A 20,455-nucleotide genomic window follows, 5' to 3' on the forward strand; every position below is an offset into this window, starting at 1 on the left:
TTGACACTATAGATATAATTCATTCCTTTTCCTGTCTAATGCAGGGTTAGCATAAATAAATATCCGGTCAACGCCGTGTTGTCAGCTAGTCCTCTTTAAAATTATCCAGGGTAGCAACAACACACCTGTTGAGAAGAACATAAAGCAGACATCCTCCACCTGCTGCTCTGTTGTTGTCCGACCACAACTTCAGTCTATTTTGGATGAAGTCAGCTCATTTTCTCTCGGATTTCATGCCTTAAGATTCTACTTTGCAACGGTTTGAAACCGGAGAAATAAATCCTTTATATACCCAATTTTTCCATTCAGGACCTGTACAACGTAGGCCGGAATATGCATAAAAGAGAAAATAAAAACCCTTTTCAGCAAAATCTCTCTGTCCCTTGCAGTCCAAACCTTTGATTGCCTTCTCTTATACCCTGCTTTTCAGTGCAGGAGTAATACAACCGGAACAGAATTTCCGCCAAGGAAGATAAAATTGGATAATAAAGAAATAGTACGTTGTGAAATTCCCCCCCCCCCCTTCTCCCAGACCAAACGTGCCTCTCATCTTTCCAAAATCAGTCGTTTGAAATCAGACACCAAGTGCCTACAGGCAGGGCTATCTGTCCTGCCGTGGATTTTTTCTCCCCATATTAGGGGAAAAAATGAGTAATTGTATGCTTGTAAAACATCTTAGCTGGAAAGGCATTTTTTAAGTTCTGGTGAGATAAGAGAACTGTATTGTGCTGTTATTTATTTGCTCTTTGCCTGAAATAATTGTATGTTTAGGGAGGGTTCAGTGGGACTGAGAAAAATTGCCATGTCATTCTGGCTCAGTCATTCCTAATATTTAAAGTAACCAAAATCTTTCTCTCTCTCTCTCTTTTTTTTTTCCAAGCGTCACTTCTTCCGAAACCTTGGATCCATTTTAGCATATGCATTTCTTGGAACAGCAATTTCCTGTTTTATGATAGGGTGAGAATTCCTACCCCTTTCTGCTTCTAAAAATCGTTTCCTGTTTACATCCTTTGCATATTACCTAATCAACAATTCTCTTGTGAGCAGCTGCAATGCCAGAGGTTAAAACCATGACGACAATAAGGATCCGGCAATTAAAACAGGGACAGCCTAAATCACAACAAAATGAACAAGAGCAAGGCAAAGGCCTCGTCGCCTTTTTAAATGAGAAGCCCGAACAATTCCAGGCTGGTTTGGATGTGTTGATAAACAAACCCAGTTTTTAGAGTTCTGTGATTTCCCTTCATGCCCATTGTATAACAGAATAACTCTGTTATTCTATGAGAAGTTTCTGCTCCATGGCAGATTGCACAGAATTGAACATGTAGAATGAACTATGGTTGGTTAATCTTAATTGTGACGGTTCGACCCAATCACTAAACTGCTTTGAAGTGGGTCCATCCAGAGACGGGACAGACATTTGTCTGAAATGGTAGGTCAGTGGTGGGTTGCTCCTGCTGTCGCCACCGGTACACTGCTCGTGGTTTGTTCGTGCACGCGCTGGACGTGCGCTGCGCATGCACGCACACTCCACCGCCCCTGCGGCACCCAGCTGATTGTCAGAGGTCTCGCAGGCGCCCCACGCTGTGCGCATGTGCACCCGCTTGTTTCAAAAACAGGTATGGAACACGGGTGGGCCAGGTGAGCCACTGTACGGGTACGGTGGCCGCTGCTCCCGACTACTACCAGTACAGCTGTACCGGGCCGTACCGGGCGGAACCCACCACTGCCGTAGGTTCAAGGACTTCCTGTCTTGAGGTTCAGCTTGACAGCGATGCCAACTCTGTTGTGTTCCACAGGTCCATCATGTACGGCTGTGTGGCGCTGATGAAAGTGATGGGGCAGCTTGGAGGAGACTTCTATTTTACCGACTGCCTGTTCTTCGGTGCCATCGCCTCCGCTACTGACCCTGGTAGGTTGTAGGCGGGAACCAGGTCCCCTCCTCAAAATTGTCCTTGGGAACGGACAACCGAGTTGATTTTTTTTTCTTGTTTCGGCTTCCTTGTGGCCCGCAAACGTGGAGGTACCATTTTGGAATACAGCGAGATCCACCTTGATGGATCAGGTCAGGTGGAGGTCTGGATGCCCACCAAAAGCCCATCGAGACGGTGTTAGTAACCTTGAAGTTCAAGCAGCGTCTGCTTTATGTCACAAGAGGGGGAAAAAAAGCCGCAAGAGAATTGTGTCCTTGTGTCTGAGCTTCTTGAAAGGATATTGATGTGGCAAGGATCTAGGATGGGATAGGAATGGCCGCTCAGCCTTACAGGAATCTCGTTAAGATTCCTGAGTATGTTTGAACCGCTCAAACTATCATAAGGAACAGTCTTCTTTCAACTTTTCATTTATTCCATGAAGTCCATTGTCAACCCTGAAGCTGACCTGATCTGCGCCATGTCGGAGCGTCAGTGTTGCCACACCGGAGCTGAGGGATTAGGGAGTGGGGGCCTGGTTAGAGGTAGCTGGGCCTGTGTAGCCAAAACAAAATACTTTCTCTTGAGAACCAAGGACATTCTCACACCTGGATGGTGGAGGGAGGAGGGAGGTCACCAGACTATCAGACAGCTTTGATTGGACCAGGTGTTCAATGTTCAATGTTTATTACACTTGTATGCCGCCCTATTCCCGAGGGACTCAGGGCGGCTTAAAAACAAAGTGGGGTGCGGGGAAATACAGAAAAACAAACAAAGACAAAACAAATACAAAAAACAGCTTAAAAACAACAAGGTGAACTGATGGTTTGGGGTTGTGGGAAAGCTTTCTCTCTTAACTAGTTGAAAACCACGGGAATCTTTAGAGTAGGTTTTCAGCAGATATGTGCCAATACGGTATCCTCTGAGGAATCTAACTGCCTCAAAGCTTGTGATGGAAGAATCCATACGAAGTATTCACGGATGACTGGGGTGGACTGTCCTATAAGCTGGGGAGATGTTCCCCAAAGATGGGCTCCACTCTTGAGTCCAAAACCTCGGAAGACAAAACCTCTAGTCCTGGTGTCCAACCCAGATTGGATCCTGTCTTATAAGCATTAGTTGGTTTTTTTTCTTACATGGGTGTTTGCATCTCTGTTGTATTTCGAAGACTTGAGATGTTGCCACGTCAATAATGGGGTAAGCTAACTTGGGATTCTGGCAAATGCTTTGCTCCTTTTTCTTGGCTAGTTACGGTCCTCGCCATATTCCATGAACTTCAAGTGGACGTTGAGCTCTACGCCCTTCTCTTTGGAGAGAGTGTCCTCAACGATGCGGTGGCCATTGTGCTGTGTTCGTAAGTTGTGTGTTTTTTGCCTGTTTCCCCCACCTCCCCCCACCAAAAAAACCCAGCGGAGGCAGCTCAAGAGCCGAGGTGGCACAGTGGTTAAATGCAGCACTGCAGGCTACTTCAGCTGACTGCAGTTCTGCAGTTCGGCTGTTCAAATCTCACCGGCTCAGGGTTGACTCAGCCTTCCATCCTTCCGAGGTGGGTAAAATGAGGACCCGGATTGTTGTTGGGGGCGATATGCTGACTCTGTAAACCGCTTAGAGGGCTGAAAGCCCTATGAAGCGGTATATAAGTCTAACTGCTATTGCTATTGCTAACTGCTAAGTTAGGAAACTTCTGCAAAGCGGTTGTGCCTCGTAGAAAGTGATGGCACTTACATACCGCTTTACAGTGCTTTACAGCCCTCTCCAAGCGGTTTGTAGTGTCAGCCTCTTGTCCACCCCCCACACCCAACAATCCGGGCCCTCATTTTATTGACCTTGGAAGGATGGAAGGCTGAGTCAACCTTGAGCTGGTAAGGATTGAACTGCTGGCAGTGGGCAGAATTAGCCTGCAATTGTGCACTCTAACCACTGTGCCACCCTGGCTCTTCCAACTGATTCTTGGAGCATCTGGCACTAGCAGAAATGAGGAAGGACAATTGCTGTGGGATCCTACTTGGCCACAGAGCCATCTGTGTGACTTTCTGAAGAAGCCGTGATAACCTCAGCTGAACCTAAGGAGAAGGTTGACTAAGTCCATCTTTTGTTCTGGTGACCCCCGGACGTTACAGTTTCAGCTCAGTGCCCAGTGCCGTAGTTGTCCTCCCTCTCCTGATATTAGGTGTCTTCTAGATAGGAAGGAGTGGTGCGGTGGCCTAGAGATGGAGCTCTCACCTCACAATCAGGAGGTCACGAGTTTGATCCTAGCTAGAGGCAGATATTTCTCTCTCTGGGGACAACAAGAATATACCGTATTTTTTAGAGTATAAGACGCACCTTTTTCCCCTCAAAAAAGAGGGTGAAAATCTGGGTGCGTCTTATAGATCGAATACAGCATTTTTGGCCTCCTGAAGCCCCGCCCCGTCACCAAAATGGCCGTGCATAGCCTTTAGGAGGCTTCCAGAGTGCTGCTGGGGGCTGGGGAGGGCAAAAATGGGCGAAAACGGGCTGGTTTTTTGCTTGTTTCCCCCCTCCCCCTGGAGCACTCTAATAAATCTAAAGGCTAGGCATGCCCTTCTTTTGACATAAAATGGGCCCGTTTTTGTGGAAAACAGGCCATTTTGGGGAGGTCTGCAGAGGTGCAAAAACTTTTTTTTTTAATTTGCTTCTTCAAAATCTTGGCGCGTCTTATACTCTGAAAAATATGGTATCTGCTGGAAATATAAACCCTGCATTGGGGATAGGAAGGGCATCGGGCCAGTAAATACTCGGCTCCATTCAGTTGCCCGGATTCCATCCCGCAAGGGATTATGGGGGTCATTGGAGATGAAGATGAGATTTCTTCTAGATAGGAAGAAGAAGAAGAATTCTTGGCTCCTGCCATCTGTGGAACGCTTAGTAAAGCCGCCTACTAAGACCTCTGCGTTCTGTGTTTTCCCACAGTTCAATCATTGCCTACCAGCCCGCAGGAGACAACAGCCACACTTTCGATGTGACAGCCATGTTCAAATCCATTGGGATTTTTCTCGGGATCTTCAGCGGATCGTTTGCCATGGGGGCTGCCACGGGTGTCGTCACCGCTCTGATATCCTTCGTTTGTCCGTCGGAAACTTTGTTTTTGTTTCCGAGCGAGGAGGTTCGCAGCTCGGGAGGCCGTAAAAACCGGCAGAGTCAGGAGGTTCGCCCAGGGAAAGAGTTCAGAATTCTGGACTGGTTTTGTCAGTAAACACCTCACATTTTTACTGAGGTGTTATCGTATTTTTTGGAGTATAAGACGCACCTTTTTCCCCTCAAAAAAGAGGGAGAAAATCTGGGTGAGTCTTATACACTGAATACAGCATTTTTGGCCTCCCGAAACTCCGCCCCCTTTGCAAAAATGGCCGTGCATAGCCTTTAGGAGGCTTCCAGAGTGCTCCTGGGGGCTGGGGAGGGCAGAAATGAGCGAAAAGCGGGCCGTTTTTTTGCTTGTTTTTGCCCCCACCCAGGAGCACTCTAATAAACCTCCTAAAAGCTAGGCATGTCCTTCTTTTGACAAAAAACTGGCCCATTTTCGCGAAAAATGGGCCGTTTTTGGAAAGCCTGCAGAGTGCAAAAAAAAAATTTTTTTAATGCATCTTATACTCCGAAAAATACGGTGTTTGTTGTTATTAACATGCTGCTTCTTTTCAGAAACAGACTTAAAGCTCTAACCCCATGAGGTCGAACCTGTGGCATGCCACAGTTTTGCCATCCCTGCTCTAACCCACTTATCCTAAACTTGATTTGGCCACAAATATCCAAACTGTAGAAATATTTTTTTTTTAAAAAAAAATCATTATATGCATTTCAGCCGGCCAGAAGTGCCCCTACTTGCTTGTATTTGCTTATTGGGCGTATAAGACTCTCTTCACTGTCAAGTGGTTTAATTAAGGGCCAGTTGAATCAAATAGTGCCACGCCGTTTGAATGCAAATGGTTTGGTTTGAATGTGTCTGGTTTGCCAATTGCACAGTGGCAGACAAGACAGCACTTCAGAGGGGCTAACATCATCACCCAGAGGTCATGGGTTGCCCCCTCCCCTCTTTGGAAGAGCTTTATAACCCCCGCTGCCTTAAGAAAGTTACGTTCTTCAAGATCCATCTCATCCTGGGCACCCATTTTTTTTTTTTGAACTATTACCATCTGGCAGACGGTACAGGAGAATAAAAACCAGGGACCAATAGGCTGAAAAACAGCTTCTATCCCAGGGCAGCAACTTTACTGAATTCTACGGTATTCGTGCAATACTAATGCAATATCAGGGGTTTCCAATTTCAATTATGTAGCACGCGAAGGATGTGTGTGTGTGTGTTTTTATTTTTATAGTGATCATGTACACTGAGGGCGGCATTTCATTACGTTGTACGAGGTACAATGACAATCAAGTAAGCTAAATTAAACGAAGGGCAGAAATATTTCAAGAACAGGCCACCGGGGGGTCCATGACATACACTCTTCTCCCCTGGGTTGCAAGCTGAAAACATTAAAAGTAAAAAAAGCCCAATATTTTACAACCCATAGCTTTGCCGATGCATTTATGGGGTGGCTTTTAAATATACTTTTTTTTATTTTCCATTTTCATAACATATAATTACATGTGTACTATTACATAGCCAGTATCCTATTGTATTAAGTAGTAATTACATCAGTTCCTCTTGTCATCAATGCCCAGAAAGATAAAAACCCATTATTAGCTCTTCTGCTCTCCATACACCTCTTTCTTCTACCTCTCTCCTACCTCCTTTCTTCCCTCCATCATCCTTTTCTACTCTTACTTCCCCTTCCTTTCTCCTTCTCCTCTCTCTTCATTCCACTCCTCCTTATCCTCCTCATCTTCTCCCCTTACCCTCTCTCCTATCCCTCTCTTCCCATCTTTCTTCTCTCCTCTGTTTCCCACTCTTCCTCTCATTGGTGTATTTCAGCTTCTGATTGGGTGATGCTTGATGATAAATTGCTCAGGTTTTGTTGGGAGTGTTGTTGTTGTTTTTTAAAAAAAAATCTGCAGAAATCTCTTGTGGATTTCCCCCCTTAACTACTTCCATCTTCACGTCACCAAGTTCACCAAACTCCATGAGTTCCAACTGCTGGAAACTGGCTTGTTTTTCCTGATGTCCTGGAGTACGTTCCTGTTGGCCGAGGCCTGTGGTTTTACAGGTAAGTGGCGGAGTGCTTCTTCCTTGTACCGCCCGAGTGGAGCTGTTCCAGGAACTTTTCCCAGTGAGATTTAAATCACTTTGCCCAATTAGCAGCCACGCCACTTCTCAGATGCTGAAAAGGCCACACCCAGAAAGGTTCCCCACCAGAGGTGGGTTCCTATCAGTTCTCACCAGTTCGGTAGAACCGGTTCGTCAAATTTACCGAACCAATTAGAAGAGGTCCCACCAGAAAGCAGGCCACACCTACAGAAGAGGTTCCAAATTTTTTTGAAACGGACCATTGACACAGACAGACAAACTCACACAGAGAGAGAAAGAGAAAGAAAGGAAGAAAGAAAGAAATAAAAAAGAGAAAAAGTGAGAGAGAGATGAAAGAAAAAAGGAAAAAGGGACAGAGAGACGAAGGAGAGAGAGAGAGAGAGAGAGAGAGAGAGAGAGGGAACACATGGCCGACAAGCCACTTCCACCAGGTCACATGGCCAGCAAGCCACTCCTACAAAGGAGGCCACACCCACAGAGTAGGTTCGAAAATTTTTTGAAACCCACCACACACACACAGACTCACACAGAGAAAGAGAAAGAAAGGAAGAAAGAAGAGAAAGAAAGGAAGAAAGAAATAATGAAAAAAAGAAAAAGTGTGAGAGACAGCTGAAAGAAAAAAAGGAAAAAGGGACAGAGACAAAAGGAAGGAAAGAGAGAGAGAGAAAGAAAGGAAAGAAAGAAAGAAAGAAAGAAAGAAAGAAAGAAAGAGAGAGGGAACACATGGCCGGCAAGCCACTCCCACCAGGTCACATGGCCGGCAAGCCACTCCCACAAAGGAGGCCACACCCACAGTAGGTTCGAAAAAAAATTGAAACCCACCACTGTTCCCCACTCCCCCAAAACCCCTGGGGACAGTCCAGCAGGGGATCTTGTCCCTACATCATTGTTCAGCAGTTAGGGACCTCTTCGACTCCACAAATCTCTCTTTTATCTTTGCTGCCGCCATCCCTTAAATTTGATTTATGCCTTTGTATCTAGGCTTTTGTCTTAATCTTCTGCAGTCTCCCACCACCGAAATACATCCTAATATATTACGGCCCTTGGTTATGTTACAACAAATAACAGGAAGCAAAATAAAGCAGTTGTCGAGCGCAGATAAATAATTGCCAGTGTGAATGTTTGATGTAAGTAGAGAAACGGCCCATCCGAGGGAAAGTAGGTCTTCCTCTTATGCTGAGGGTTTTCTTTACACCAGTGTTTCTCAACCTTGGTCACTTGAAGATGTCCGGACTTCAACTCCCAGAATTCCCCAGCCAGCATTCGCTGGCTGGGGAATTCTGGGAGTTGAAGTCCGGACATCTTCAAGTGGCCAAGGTTGAGAAACACTGCTTTACAGAGACATATTTTACACGGAAGGGACGCTTGGCTTAATCACGTCATCTCATTCTGTAATAATATGGTATAATGGAAACAGGGCAGGCAGCCTGCTGATAGTAGGGTGTAATGGGTGGAGCCGCTTACGCCACACGGAACTATGTCATAATCAACCCTTTGGGACTGAGTGCTCTCACCTGTGGGAAGAAATATTCTGCATATTGTGGGTTTCTGTTGGACCCACGGATCCTGCCAGCTTTTTAGCTTTTACCCGAGTCCGTTCAGATCAGGCTGAAAGGCCAATAGCAATAGCAATAGCAGTTAGACTTATATAGCGCTTCATAGGGCTTTCAGCCCTCTCTAAGCGGTTTACAGAGTCAGCATATCGCCCCCACAGTCTGGGTCCTCATTTCACCCACCTCGGAAGGATGGAAGGCTGAGTCAACCTTGAGCCGGTGAGATTTGAACCGCCGAACTGCCGAACTAGCAGTCAGCTGAAGTGGCCTGCAGTACTGCACTCTAACCACTGCGCCACCTCGGCTCTTAATATGCCAAGCCTTGAAATTAGGTTTATGCCGGTGCAGCCCTCACCTATCCTGCTAAAAAGGGGGTTGAAGAGAAACGGGAGATGGGCTTTGGGGTGCTGTAGGCTCCCTTATTCATCCAATTATTTTTCCCCCCAGGTGTGGTGGCAGTTTTGTTCTGTGGCATCACTCAAGCTCACTATACTTACAACAACCTGTCCACAGAGTCGCAGCACAGGACAAAACAGGTGAGACCTCGGACCAGAATGGCCGGGGGGGGGGGGGGGACACCTTCCCTCAACCCAGTTGCAGTAGCAATGATTTTCTTTTTTAAAAAAATTGTCCACTATCCCCCCTTAGAAATCTAATAAGTTATAATGCTGGCTGATCTATTTTGTGCTGTCCCACGCTTTGAAGAATTAATTCCCTGTCACTTTAAAGAAACATTTGGGCCGTTGTCATCGCGAGGACCGTACTGACGTTGCTCTCCCCTCCCCCCCCCCCCCCATCTTGTCCAATCTTTTAGTTGTTTGAGCTTCTCAACTTCTTGGCGGAGAATTTCATCTTTTCCTACATGGGGCTCACGCTGTTCACCTTCCAGAACCACATCTTCAATCCAACCTTTGTGGTTGGAGCTTTCGTATCCTTTTTTTTTTTGGTTTAAAAAAATATGAGTTGTAGCCACATAGGTGTTGTGGCCTGGCAACAAAGCTGGCAGAAGATTCAGACAGTGAGGAGGTTGGGGAGGAACCTGGGCCAGTCCTGGAGTCCGGGGAAGGCTCTGACGAGGGCTCTGTATCGCAGGCAGAGAGGGGGCCAGGGCTGTATGCCAGTTATCAGCTGCCTCCGGAGTCAGACATCAGTGAGGCAGAAGAACAGCTGGAGCCTGTTCCCAGTGTGCGCATGCGCAGAGTTGCCAGACGAAGGGAACAGCTAAAGAACAGGGGTCGACTTGGGAGTAAAGCCACAGGCGGACGGTGAATGGCCCCTCCCCGAGCAAATAAAAGAGGAGCGAAAGGGGAGTGGAGTTTGCAGGAGACAGTTTGTTCATTCGGTCCTTCATTCGTTTCAGGAGTGTGAAGATCGGTCCGTGAATCTCAGAGACTCTGTGCCAAGTCTTTTCTTGCACAGCACCTCATTGGGAAAATAGTGACCTGGCAACTTTCCAAGTTAGATACACTATATTGCCAAAAGTATTGGCTCGCGACTGAGTCTGATTATGTGGATGGGTGAGCGAATACTTTTGGCAATATCGTGTAAGGTCTGTGGTCATAAATTCACCTTTGAAAGACGGTTTACCAAGCCTTGCGGAATGTGAATGAGAGGAAGTCACGTTCCTTTAATAAAAGGGGTTTTCTCAGGGCCAGGAATCTGCTTCGTGCTTTCGGGGGGGGAAACCTTGGTCAGAACAATAGGTTGTTTAGCTTAACCGTCTCAGTTTCTCACATTCAGAATTTCTACTTGGAAGATGGGTGGGAAGCATTGATTAGAAGAAGAAGAAGAAAAAACCCCACTGGGTTTGCTTGTTGTTTACACCATTTTGGTTTAATCCTGGTTTGTTGGATGTTGGTGAGAAGTATCCATAACCTGTGTCTGACTAGTGACCAGGAAATTGGGCCTCTCAAGCTGCCAGTCAAGAGTTTGCCGACCGGCGTACCTGGGCTCTGTCTGAAAAAACAAAAGCCAACAGATGCTCATTTGAGCTTTTTCGCTTTGTGGCATTTCTATCAGAAAACAATTTCCTTAACGCAGTCATGAACCTAGCTGGCGGTATTCCTGGGAAGAGCGGCAAACATCTATCCCCTCTCTTTCCTACTTAACCTGGGGAGGCGAAACAAGATTGGGACAAACTTTCAACACATGATGATGTTCGCTGGTGAGTGGCCCTTGGGCGCCTTTGAACGCGGTTGCCACAAATAATTGCACGCTTACTTGAAAGAAGGAGGGGAGGCTGGTTACGGAGGCGAAGAACGGGGCCCTTCTGGTTTGTAGGATTATATTGGAGGGAACCAGGGACGCGGGTGGCTCGGGGGCTAAGACGCTGAGCTTGTCGATCAGAAAAATCGGCGGTTTGAATCCCTAGCGCTGCGTAACAGAGGGAGCTTCCGTTGCTTGTCCCAGCTTCTGCCAACCTAGCAGTTGGAAAGCAGGTAAAAAGTGCAAGTAGAAAAATAGGAAACACCTTTGGTGGGAAGGGAACAGCGTTCCGTGCGCCTTCGGCGTTGAGTCACACCGGCCACATGACCACGGAAATGTCTTCGGACAGCGCTGGCTCTTTGGCTTTGAAACGGAGATGAACACCGCCCCCTGGAGTCAGGAACGACTTAACACAGATGTGCGAGGGGAACCTTTCCCTTCTATTGGAGTGAGAGGGGAGGGCCAGGTGAATCCTTCTTCTTGGTCTGAACGAATTGCCTCCAGGAAACAAACTGCCCTTCATGGCATCGGACCTGGGTACCTGAGAGACCGCCTCCTGCCGATCACCTCCCATAGACCGATTAGATCACACAGGTTAGGTCTCCTCCGGATTCCATCTGCCAGCCAATGTCGGCTGGCGACTCCCCGGGGAAGAGCCTTCTCTGTCGCAGCTCCAGCCCTCTGGAACGATCTCCCCGTGGAGATCCGGACCCTTACTACCCTCCCGGCCTTCCGCAAAGCCGTTAAGTTCTGGCTGCTCCAGCAGGCCGGGGGGCTCTCGAAATATCCAGCCCCTCGGAAATTGTGACTGTTGTATATTTTAATATGTTGTTTGTGTATTATTCCCCCTCCCTTGTTTTATTGTAAGCTGCCCGGAGTCCTTTGGGAGTGGGCGGCATACAAATCAATAAAACTCTAAACTCTAACTGGGGAGAGTAAGGGAGCTAGAGGAGGACCTGATGGCTGATTGAAGGACCAGGAGATTATTTGTAACCTTTCTGGCTGTGTAGACCCGGGAGGGGGGAAGAGAGAGCAGAGGAAATGCTTCCGTGTGAGCAGTAAATGTGCGGGCTCAAAGTCTGCAACTCCCATTTGCGCCCACATGGAACTCCACGCATGCGCGCGAATGGCAGTTGCTGATGTCACCCTGCTCACCCGGTGGTGGGGTAGGGGGTGGGGAGACCCCCGGACTAGAAAGCCGGCCACGTTTAGGGAAACCTCACACGTCCTTTCTCTCCCGTAGGCCTGCGAGGAGCCATGGCCTTTGCCTTGGCCATCCGGGACACGGCCACCTACGCGCGGCAGGTGATGTTCAGCACCACCCTCCTGATCGTCTTTTTCACCGTCTGGGTCTTCGGGGGTGGCACCACCGCGATGCTCTCCTGCCTCCACATTCGGTGCGTAGACCCTCCCTCCTCCTCCCCCCCCCTCTTCCTCAGCGGGATTCCTCCGTTCGGGTGGGGCATCCTGTGCGTGGTGGGGTTGAAAAGAGCAGCCGCCAAAGCCGCTTTCCGGAGAATTGGGCAATTTTGAGCAAGTTGATTTATGTATTTTCGGGATAAGGGAGCTGCTGGCTTTGACGGAGCCGAGGTGGCGCAGTGGTTAAATGCAGCACTGCAGGCTACTGCTAGATCAGCAGTTCAGCGGTTCAAATCTCACCGGCTCAGGGTTGACTCAGCCTTCCATCCTTCCGAGGTAGGTAAAATGAGGACCCGGATTGTTGGGGGCAAGAGGCTGACTCTGTAAACTGCTTAGAGAGAGCTGAAAGCCCTATGAAGCGGTATATAAGTCTACTGCTATTGCTATTGCTATTACTTTCCCTACCGGCTCGCAAATGTCAGCGAGAGAGCGTCCACACGTGTGCTTGGTCTTGGATTGTGCGTGCAATTTGCACACAGCTTGAAAACGTGCCTAAATAGGACAGCTTGGAGCGGTGAGGGTGAACCTTTTAGCAATAGCAATAGCAGTTAGACTTATATACCGCTTCATAGGGCTTTCAGCCCTCTCTAAGCGGTTTACAGAGTCAGCATATCACCCCCAACAATTTAGGTCCTCATTTCACCCACCTCGGAAGGATGGAAGGCTGAGTCAACCTTGAGCCGGTGAGATTTGAACTGCTGAACTGCAGTCAGCTGAAGTAGCCTGCAGTGCTGCATTTAACCACTGCGCCACCTCGGCTCTCTTTTGGGAACCAAGTGCCCCCAAAACCCACGCGGAGAGACGTGCCTGCGTTCACGCTCCTCAGGGCTGCGCTGCGGAAAAACCGAACGTCCGGGTTCTAGCGCCCCTGAAAACCGGGCGGTCAGCTGATTGGCGCACATGCACACATGGTTTTTTGACACTGGTGCGTGCTCGGACAGCTGGTGGTAGCGCACCTGCGCACCAGAAACCCAGAAGACAAACAGGCAAGGCCGCAACTTGCCGGCCGACATGACTTCGCGTGCCACTCTGGGCACGCGTGTGATAGGTTCGCCGTCACGGGCAGAGAGCCCCGCCCGCGATCCAGAGCGGGCTGAATAGCAATAGCATTAGCAGTTAGACTTATCTACCTCTTCATAGGGCTTTCAGCCCTCTCTAAGCGGTTTACAGAGTCCGCATATTGCCCCCAACAACAATCCGGGTCTTCATTTCACCCACCTCGGAAGGATGGAAGGCTGAGTCAACCCTGAGCCGGTGAGATTAGAACCGCTGAACTGCAGATAACAGTCAGCTGAAGTGGCCTGCAGTACTGCACTCTAACCACTCTCTGCCTTGTGTGAGTTTGGGCGAGGCGTCCTTTGTGCGAACTGAGTGGGGACACGACCAGTTTGTGCAAAGGATATTCTTAGCCACTGGGGGTCAGCTTGGTTCTGGGTGATGAGGGTGAGAAGGCCGGGATAAACCACGCCAACCTCCCACGGGTGCAGCCTTCACTGCCCACATGTGAGCAGAGCTGTGAGATTTCTCCCCTTGTGCTCCACCGTCTCCCCTCAGGTGGAGAAGAGATGGATTATGGATATGCCGTCAAGTCAGGGTCGATGCTTAAGATTGTCTCCAAGATGACCTGTCCTCAATCTGGTCCTTCAGATCTTCTAACGGTGCCCTCTGTATTCCTGCTGGTCACCCCCCTTCTCCTCTTCCCTTCCGCCTTTCCCAGCATCGGAGCCTTCCTTCCCTTTGCATGCTTTCGTGCCCGCCTGTTCCTTTAGCACGAAGGGCCAATGGTCGTATTTTGAGGTGCACACCCCAGAGTCTTTCAGGGGAGGGTTTGTGCGCCAGCTGGATGGCCAGAGTGCTCTGCCCCCCCCCTCCCCCAGTCTGAACAGGGAATGTAATGTAGTCCTTGTGTGTTCTTCCCTGCAGGGTTGGTGTCGATGCTGATCAAGACAATGTGGTAAGTGCCTCTCCTCCGTTCTCCGTCATCACTCCCACATTCTTGTGGTCGTTAAGTCAGAATTTCCGAGGCTTCAATGATTAGGATTAGGACTCGTGAGGCGTCTCTCACCTTTGGGAGTGCCAAGTGCTTTCAAGGTAAAGAAAATTAAGAGAAGAGAAGAAATTAGAATAGAATAGGAGAATAGTGATAGAATAGAATAGGTAACAAAGAAATAGAATAGAATAATAATGAATAATAGAATATAATAGAAATAAAAGAATAGAATGAAATAGAAATAGAATAGAAAGAATAGAATAATAGAATAGAATAATAGAATAGAATGAAATAGAAATAGAATAGAAAGAATAGAATAATAATAGAATAAAAAGAATAGAATAATAATAGAATAGAAATAATAGAATAGAATGTAATAGAAATAGAATAGAAAGAATAGAATAATAGAATAGAATAATAATAGAATGAAATAGAAATAAAATAAGAATAGAATAATAATAGAATAGAAATAATAGAATAGAATGTTATAGAAATAGAATAGAATAATAGAATAGAATAATAGAATAGAATAATAATAGAATAGAATAATAATAAAATAAAAAGAATAGAATAATAATAGAATAGAAATAATAGAATAGAATGAAATAGAAATAAAATAGAAAGAATAGAATAATAATAGAATTGAATAATAATAGAAATAATAGAATAGAATAAAATAGAAATAATAGAAATAGAATAGAATCTTTGTCACTTTAAATGTACATTAATCAGCATACATTAAAATGAAATTCTATTCAGCTCTCAAAAGATAACTATTATGCATATATACACAGAGACATGCACAAAACACACACACACACACATACACACACACACCAGATCTTATTTCCGACCAGCCTGAATAGCCCCCCCCCCTTGTGTCCTGATGCCAAGATTCTGTCACAACTTTGTTAAAACACTACAGATCTTTAAATTCCTCCCGGTTTTTGTTTACTGCAATCCAGACCACAAACATCGGACCATCAGCAACGCACCACAGCAAATAAAGAGCAAAACTGGGCATTGGGGGGGGGGGGTGGCTCTCCTCCCGCAAACCCCGCTATGACCCTGTCGCGTTCCTTCTTTTCCAGGGCGGTCCAGAAATCGAGGGGCGAAGCACCAGAGCTGAGAGCGCCTGGCTCTTCCGAGTCTGGTACAACTTTGACCATAAGTATCCTTCCTAAAGACGAGCCCGGGGAGGGGGGGGCGGTGTGTGGGGTTCCAGAGATGGCCGAAGCGCCTTTCCTGCCTCAGCTGTGCATTCTTGTCTCTCGCGGCCATTTATCTGGGCTCAGGACCAAGAAATGCAGAGCGATAGGCCTGTCGAATGTGCCATGCCTGTAGGGGCAGGAGATTATTTTAGTTTTCTCCCAGTCTCTGTATCCCCACCCCCCCACCCCGAGTTTTGACACCAGGCCAGCTCTCTGCTGTGTCCAGAAGTGACCGAGCGCCTGCCACCAGCAACAAACCTTTGAGAAACCTGAAACCAAAACTTACACTGAACAACCTGTAACTTCAGGGCCAAAGCCTTATCCTTCTCCTTGCTCCTGCAAGCTGCTTTTTTCTTAGAATGAAAGTGGGGCCACGCTTGTCTCTCGCTCCGTGGTGTAAAGCAGAAAGAGAATTAACAGTTGACCCCAAAAAAAGTTGGGATGGCTTAATTCCAAATTTAATGAATTTATATGCTGCCTAATCCCGAAGGACTCTGGACGGCTTACGTAAAAACAACTCTAAAAAGAATACAAAAAAATTTAAAATAGAGAGGAAACGCAGGTTAAAAAACACATCCTGCACTCAATCTTAGTGGGGCTGGACCACATTCATGAGGTCAACAGCCCCAGGCCTGCCGGAATAGCCAGGTCTTAGTAGACTTTCGGAAGGCCGAGAGAGTGGGGATATAGGAATATAGGAAATATATTTCCTAATCTAGGAAAACGGGAGGAATAGCAACAGGAGTTAGACTTATATGCCGCTTCGTAGGGCTTTCAGCCCTCTCTAAGCGGTTTACAGAGTTAGCATATTGCCCCCAACAACAAGCCGGGTCCTCATTTTACCCACCTCGGAAGGATGGAAGGCTGAGTCAACCCTGAGCCGGTGAGATTTGAACAGCCGAACTGCAGATAACAGTCAGCTGAAGTGGCCTGCAGTGCTGCATTTAACCACTGCGCCACCTCGGCTCTGCAAGCATGTGTAGGTAATGCTGTATGGCGTTGGCTATCACCCTGTGGACCACCAACCTCTGGCAGGGGGGCGGGGGGGAGCGCGATGTTGTCACAGGAGGTCAGCGAAATGTTATGATTTTCAGTCTTGGGGGGGGAGCGGGGGTGTCCATGGCCACAAAAGGTATTTAAAAGGGATTTAGTGTGAAGAAAGTGGATGAGAATCATTCCCAGATGGGAAAGCGATCACTGCTCAGCTGATCAGCAACTTAGAGCAGCAATTATGGCAATTTTACAGCCAGTGGACTTCAACTCCCAGAATTCCTAAGCCAGCATCCCACAAGTCCATCCCATGATCCAATCCCCCATTGCCGTGCTGCCATCCACCCATCCAGTTCCGGTTAGGTGCAGAGACAAAGGATGATGACCTTGGCTTTCTAGGAAGAATGTTGTTATGGCTACATAGCATCTAACTCCGTACAATCCCATTTTCCCACCATAGAAAATGCCTAGTAGGATAATAGAAAGTGTAGGAGGCCAAAAGACCCAAAAGGAAAGATGGCTGCAGGCCTGACAAATGTACTTTTTCCAAAAAGAGGGACGCCTCCTTAACCAAGACCCCCTCCTCAGCTATTTAAAACCTCTGTTGACGCACAGCGGCCCCCCACTCACCACCACGCTCCCCAGCTGCTGTGGCCCCCTTGCACGGTGTTTGACGAGTCCGCAGGCTTATGAGGTGAGTCCCTCCCATTCCTCTTCTCCCTTCTTCAATTCTTCATCCTTCCCCCTCTCTTCCCTTCTCCCTTATTCCTCATCCTCATGTTCTTTCTCTTTTTCTTCCTCCTCTTCCTCTTCTACCTTCTCTTTCAATTCTTCATCCTTCCCCCTCTCCCTCTCCTCCCTTCTCCCTTATTCCTCCTCCTCATGTTCTTTTTCTTTTTCTTCCTATTCCTCCTCTTTCTCCTCTCCTCCCTTCTCCCTTCCTCTTCCTCCTCCTCATCTTTCTCTTTTTCTTCCTCCTCTTCTCCTCCCTTCTCCCTTCTCCCTCCTCCTTGTCTTCTTTCTCTTTTCCTACCTCCCATTCATCTTCTTCCTTCTCTTTCAATTCTTCATCCTTCCCCCTCTCTTCCCTTCTCCCTTATTCCTCATCCTCATGTTCTTTCTCTTTTTCTTCCTCCTCCTCCTCCAGAATCAAGAGCAGCTGAAGGACGATGACTCAGATCTGATCCTGAACGACGGGGACATCAGCCTGACGTATGGGGATTCCAGCGGGAATTCCGATTCGTTGCCGTCGGGCGCCTCCAGGCGGGTGGCTGGAAACGGTTCCGAGGACACGCTGGACCAAGAGCTTGCCTTTGGCGACCACGAACTGGTCATCCGGGGGACACGCCTCGTTCTCCCCATGGACGACTCCGAGCCTCCTTCCGGCGTGGTTGACAACGCCCGCCATGGCCCAGCCTAAGATCCGTTTCTTGAGACGACGGGGAGCCCGAGAAAGAGAGGCAACGGGGACACACAAAAATATCCGCAGATGATGGTGAAGAAAAAACCTGGCTGTCGACGACCCCAAAAACCTACCGCACGGAACCTCTCGGAACGTCTGAGCTGTATAAATACGATTTATTCAAATGGTGTCAGGAGAAACAACCGCTATCTCTGCCAAGGCAGTTCCCGGGGAGCGAGCGGTTGATTTCGTACGCTTAGAAACAACCGTGGGAAATCGATGGGGACTTCCACCAAATAGCAGTGGGACTGTTTTTAGGTAACAATCGGGCCACGAGGGAAGGGAGAGACTCGCCAGGCGAACCCGCTTTGCAGCCGCCCTCCCACTCCTCTAGAATGATGTGTCGTCGTTGTTGTTTTGGGGGTTGGGTTTTGACCGTCCCGTGCCCGTTTTGCTGATGCCAGGGAAGGAAGGAAGGACGGAGGGGTAGCGGGGGAACTTTAGACGAGGTGGCCCAGCCGCCGTTAGGCAGAAGGACTAAGGAAAACTGAAGGGGGTTGCTTTAAATCTTTTATTTTCGGGGGGGAAAAACATCTGGATGTTGGAGAGAGTTGCCCAGGGGGCTTCTGTCTTGGCCACCTGGCTGCTGTCCAGATTGAAGGGAGAATCAGCCAGATGTTGGATGCTGAGGACATAACAAGCTTCTGACGTGGCAAGTTGTGCATGTGTGAGTCTTAACAGGAACAACCTCCTTAGTTGTCCCGAGAGAGAGAGAGAGAGAGAGAGAGAGAGAGAGAGAGAGAGAGAGAGAGAGAGAGAGAGAGAGAGAGAGAGAGAGAGAGAGAGAGAGAGTGAGTCCAGGAGGTTATCCTCTGGACCACAAAGGTGGATCATTTTATCATTGTTTGGCTTTTAATTTTCCTCTCACCTTTTATCCCACCGCGTCAGGGTGAGGAACCGAACGACGGAGTGTCTAAACGGCTGCCATTTTTTAAACGTTTTCATGCGGAGAATTAGCGCATGGCTTCCGGGGCAGGTTGGAGGCACCCAGAAATGGCACCGTTAGTTTTTGAGCTTTCTGTTTTAGTGGCTGGGCCCTGGGGTGGGTGTGTGTGCGTGGAAGGGGGGGGGGGGCAGAAGATTTTTTTAAAAAATGGGGGCACATCTGCAAACGCGAAACAGCTGGAACAGTAGCATTTGGGACTGTTTAAAAGACACAGGTAGAGATTTTACAGGTTGTTTTTTTTTTAAGACACCTGGAATATCCGTCCATTTGTTTGGTATTGGTTGCACGATTTTGTGTGTGTGTGTGTGTGTGTGTGTGTGTGTGTGTGTGTGTGTGTCTATATAATGGGGAGGGGAGATTTCTGTCTCATCGTTTACAATTCAGTGAGAAAAATGCCAATTAAGGCCTATTTCTTGGTGATGACGTTATTATTATTTTTTCTTTGCCTACGAAAGAGCTCTGAACAACCTGCTGGTTTTTTTTTACGTTCAGTTTATTCAGATTTTTCTCCCTCCTAACTTTCTGTTTCACTCATTTTGAGGATTTTCACTGCATCTTTTCCAGGCACACTGGCCAGATCTGGTAACTGTTACCGACCGAACCTCATTGCTTTTCTTAAGCCGAAAACACGCAAAAAGCCAACTCTTAACGTTAGAATTTCGAAATCCTTTTTTTTAATGCCCTGTTTTTATTCTAGCCACTGACACTCCCTGTTTTTTTTTTAATCCTGTTTTAAAAATGGGTTTCGTTTTTTAGACTAGCAAGCAGCAGTATTGTCTCCCTTTGGCTGCTCAATCACTCGCCAGAGAAATTTCTCATCCTAAAAATACAGTTAGGCATGCTTTCTCCTCTAACCAAGGAGGGAAAAAAACGCTCCAAAAATTGTGGAATGTTGTGTGACCATTTTGTGCCCTGAAAGCAGGCTGTGGTAGCTGTAGACATCCTGCATTTCAGCATATAAAGTATAACTTTGCATGTCTGGAGTTTGTTTTTTTTCTTATTTTCTTTAATCAGAACATTTGGGCTGAGATTTTTCTCCCTTCCAGAACAGAAAAACGGAGTTGCTTCATCCTTTTAAACCTTAAAAGATTGGCTGTGCTGGACTTTTGCCCCCCCAAAAAATCCTTCTTCTAGTCCAGCAAGGAATCGATTCCATTTCAGCCACGAAAACAGATTAACTTTTGGTTTTTTCCCCCAAAATGTTTCAGGTCTGAATTTACTTTCTTCAAGTTTCCTTCAGAATAATTTTAGGAACTTTCCCAGGAATGGTGGGGGTCTGTTCCTTTCCTCTTATTTCCATTCTGCTTTCGTCGTGTCCCACCCCACATTTTTCAAGAGATGCCCCGATTCTGTAGTGACACCCCTTTCTTGAGAAGTGTAAAGCTTCACTGCACTGGAAAATAAGATTATTATTTTTTCTTCCTCTTGTCTTTTAGATCTTTTATTATTATTTTTTTTCCTGCTATGCAGGAAAACGTCATTCAATATATGTGAATGCATGTTGTGTTTCGATATAATGTCTGTATCTTAATGTCCGATGTTAAAATAATAATAATAATAGTACTATTG

General features: G+C 47.2%; 1 protein-coding gene across 1 annotated transcript in view; it reads left to right on the forward strand.

The window, feature by feature from the left end:
* SLC9A6 (solute carrier family 9 member A6) overlaps positions 1 to 18,666 on the forward strand; it is a 27,247-nt gene extending 8,581 nt beyond the window's left edge. Inside the window, exons 4-16 of the mRNA XM_087727026.1 lie at positions 881 to 957; positions 1,800 to 1,912; positions 3,159 to 3,264; positions 4,842 to 4,992; positions 6,973 to 7,069; positions 9,111 to 9,199; positions 9,478 to 9,591; positions 10,716 to 10,827; positions 12,112 to 12,265; positions 14,211 to 14,241; positions 15,369 to 15,448; positions 17,067 to 17,172; positions 17,626 to 18,666. Coding sequence (XP_087583152.1) covers positions 881 to 957; positions 1,800 to 1,912; positions 3,159 to 3,264; positions 4,842 to 4,992; positions 6,973 to 7,069; positions 9,111 to 9,199; positions 9,478 to 9,591; positions 10,716 to 10,827; positions 12,112 to 12,265; positions 14,211 to 14,241; positions 15,369 to 15,448; positions 17,067 to 17,172; positions 17,626 to 17,898 — 1,503 coding nt within the window. The 3' untranslated portion in view covers positions 17,899 to 18,666. The remainder of the gene's footprint in view (positions 1 to 880; positions 958 to 1,799; positions 1,913 to 3,158; positions 3,265 to 4,841; positions 4,993 to 6,972; positions 7,070 to 9,110; positions 9,200 to 9,477; positions 9,592 to 10,715; positions 10,828 to 12,111; positions 12,266 to 14,210; positions 14,242 to 15,368; positions 15,449 to 17,066; positions 17,173 to 17,625) is intronic.
* The last annotated feature ends 1,789 nt before the right edge of the window (positions 18,667 to 20,455 follow it).

The sequence above is a fragment of the Thamnophis sirtalis genome, unplaced genomic scaffold, assembly GCF_051295495.1.
Source record: "Thamnophis sirtalis isolate CommonGarterSnake01/CBP01778 unplaced genomic scaffold, rThaSir2_p1.2 scaffold_13, whole genome shotgun sequence".
NCBI lineage: Eukaryota > Metazoa > Chordata > Lepidosauria > Squamata > Natricidae > Thamnophis > Thamnophis sirtalis.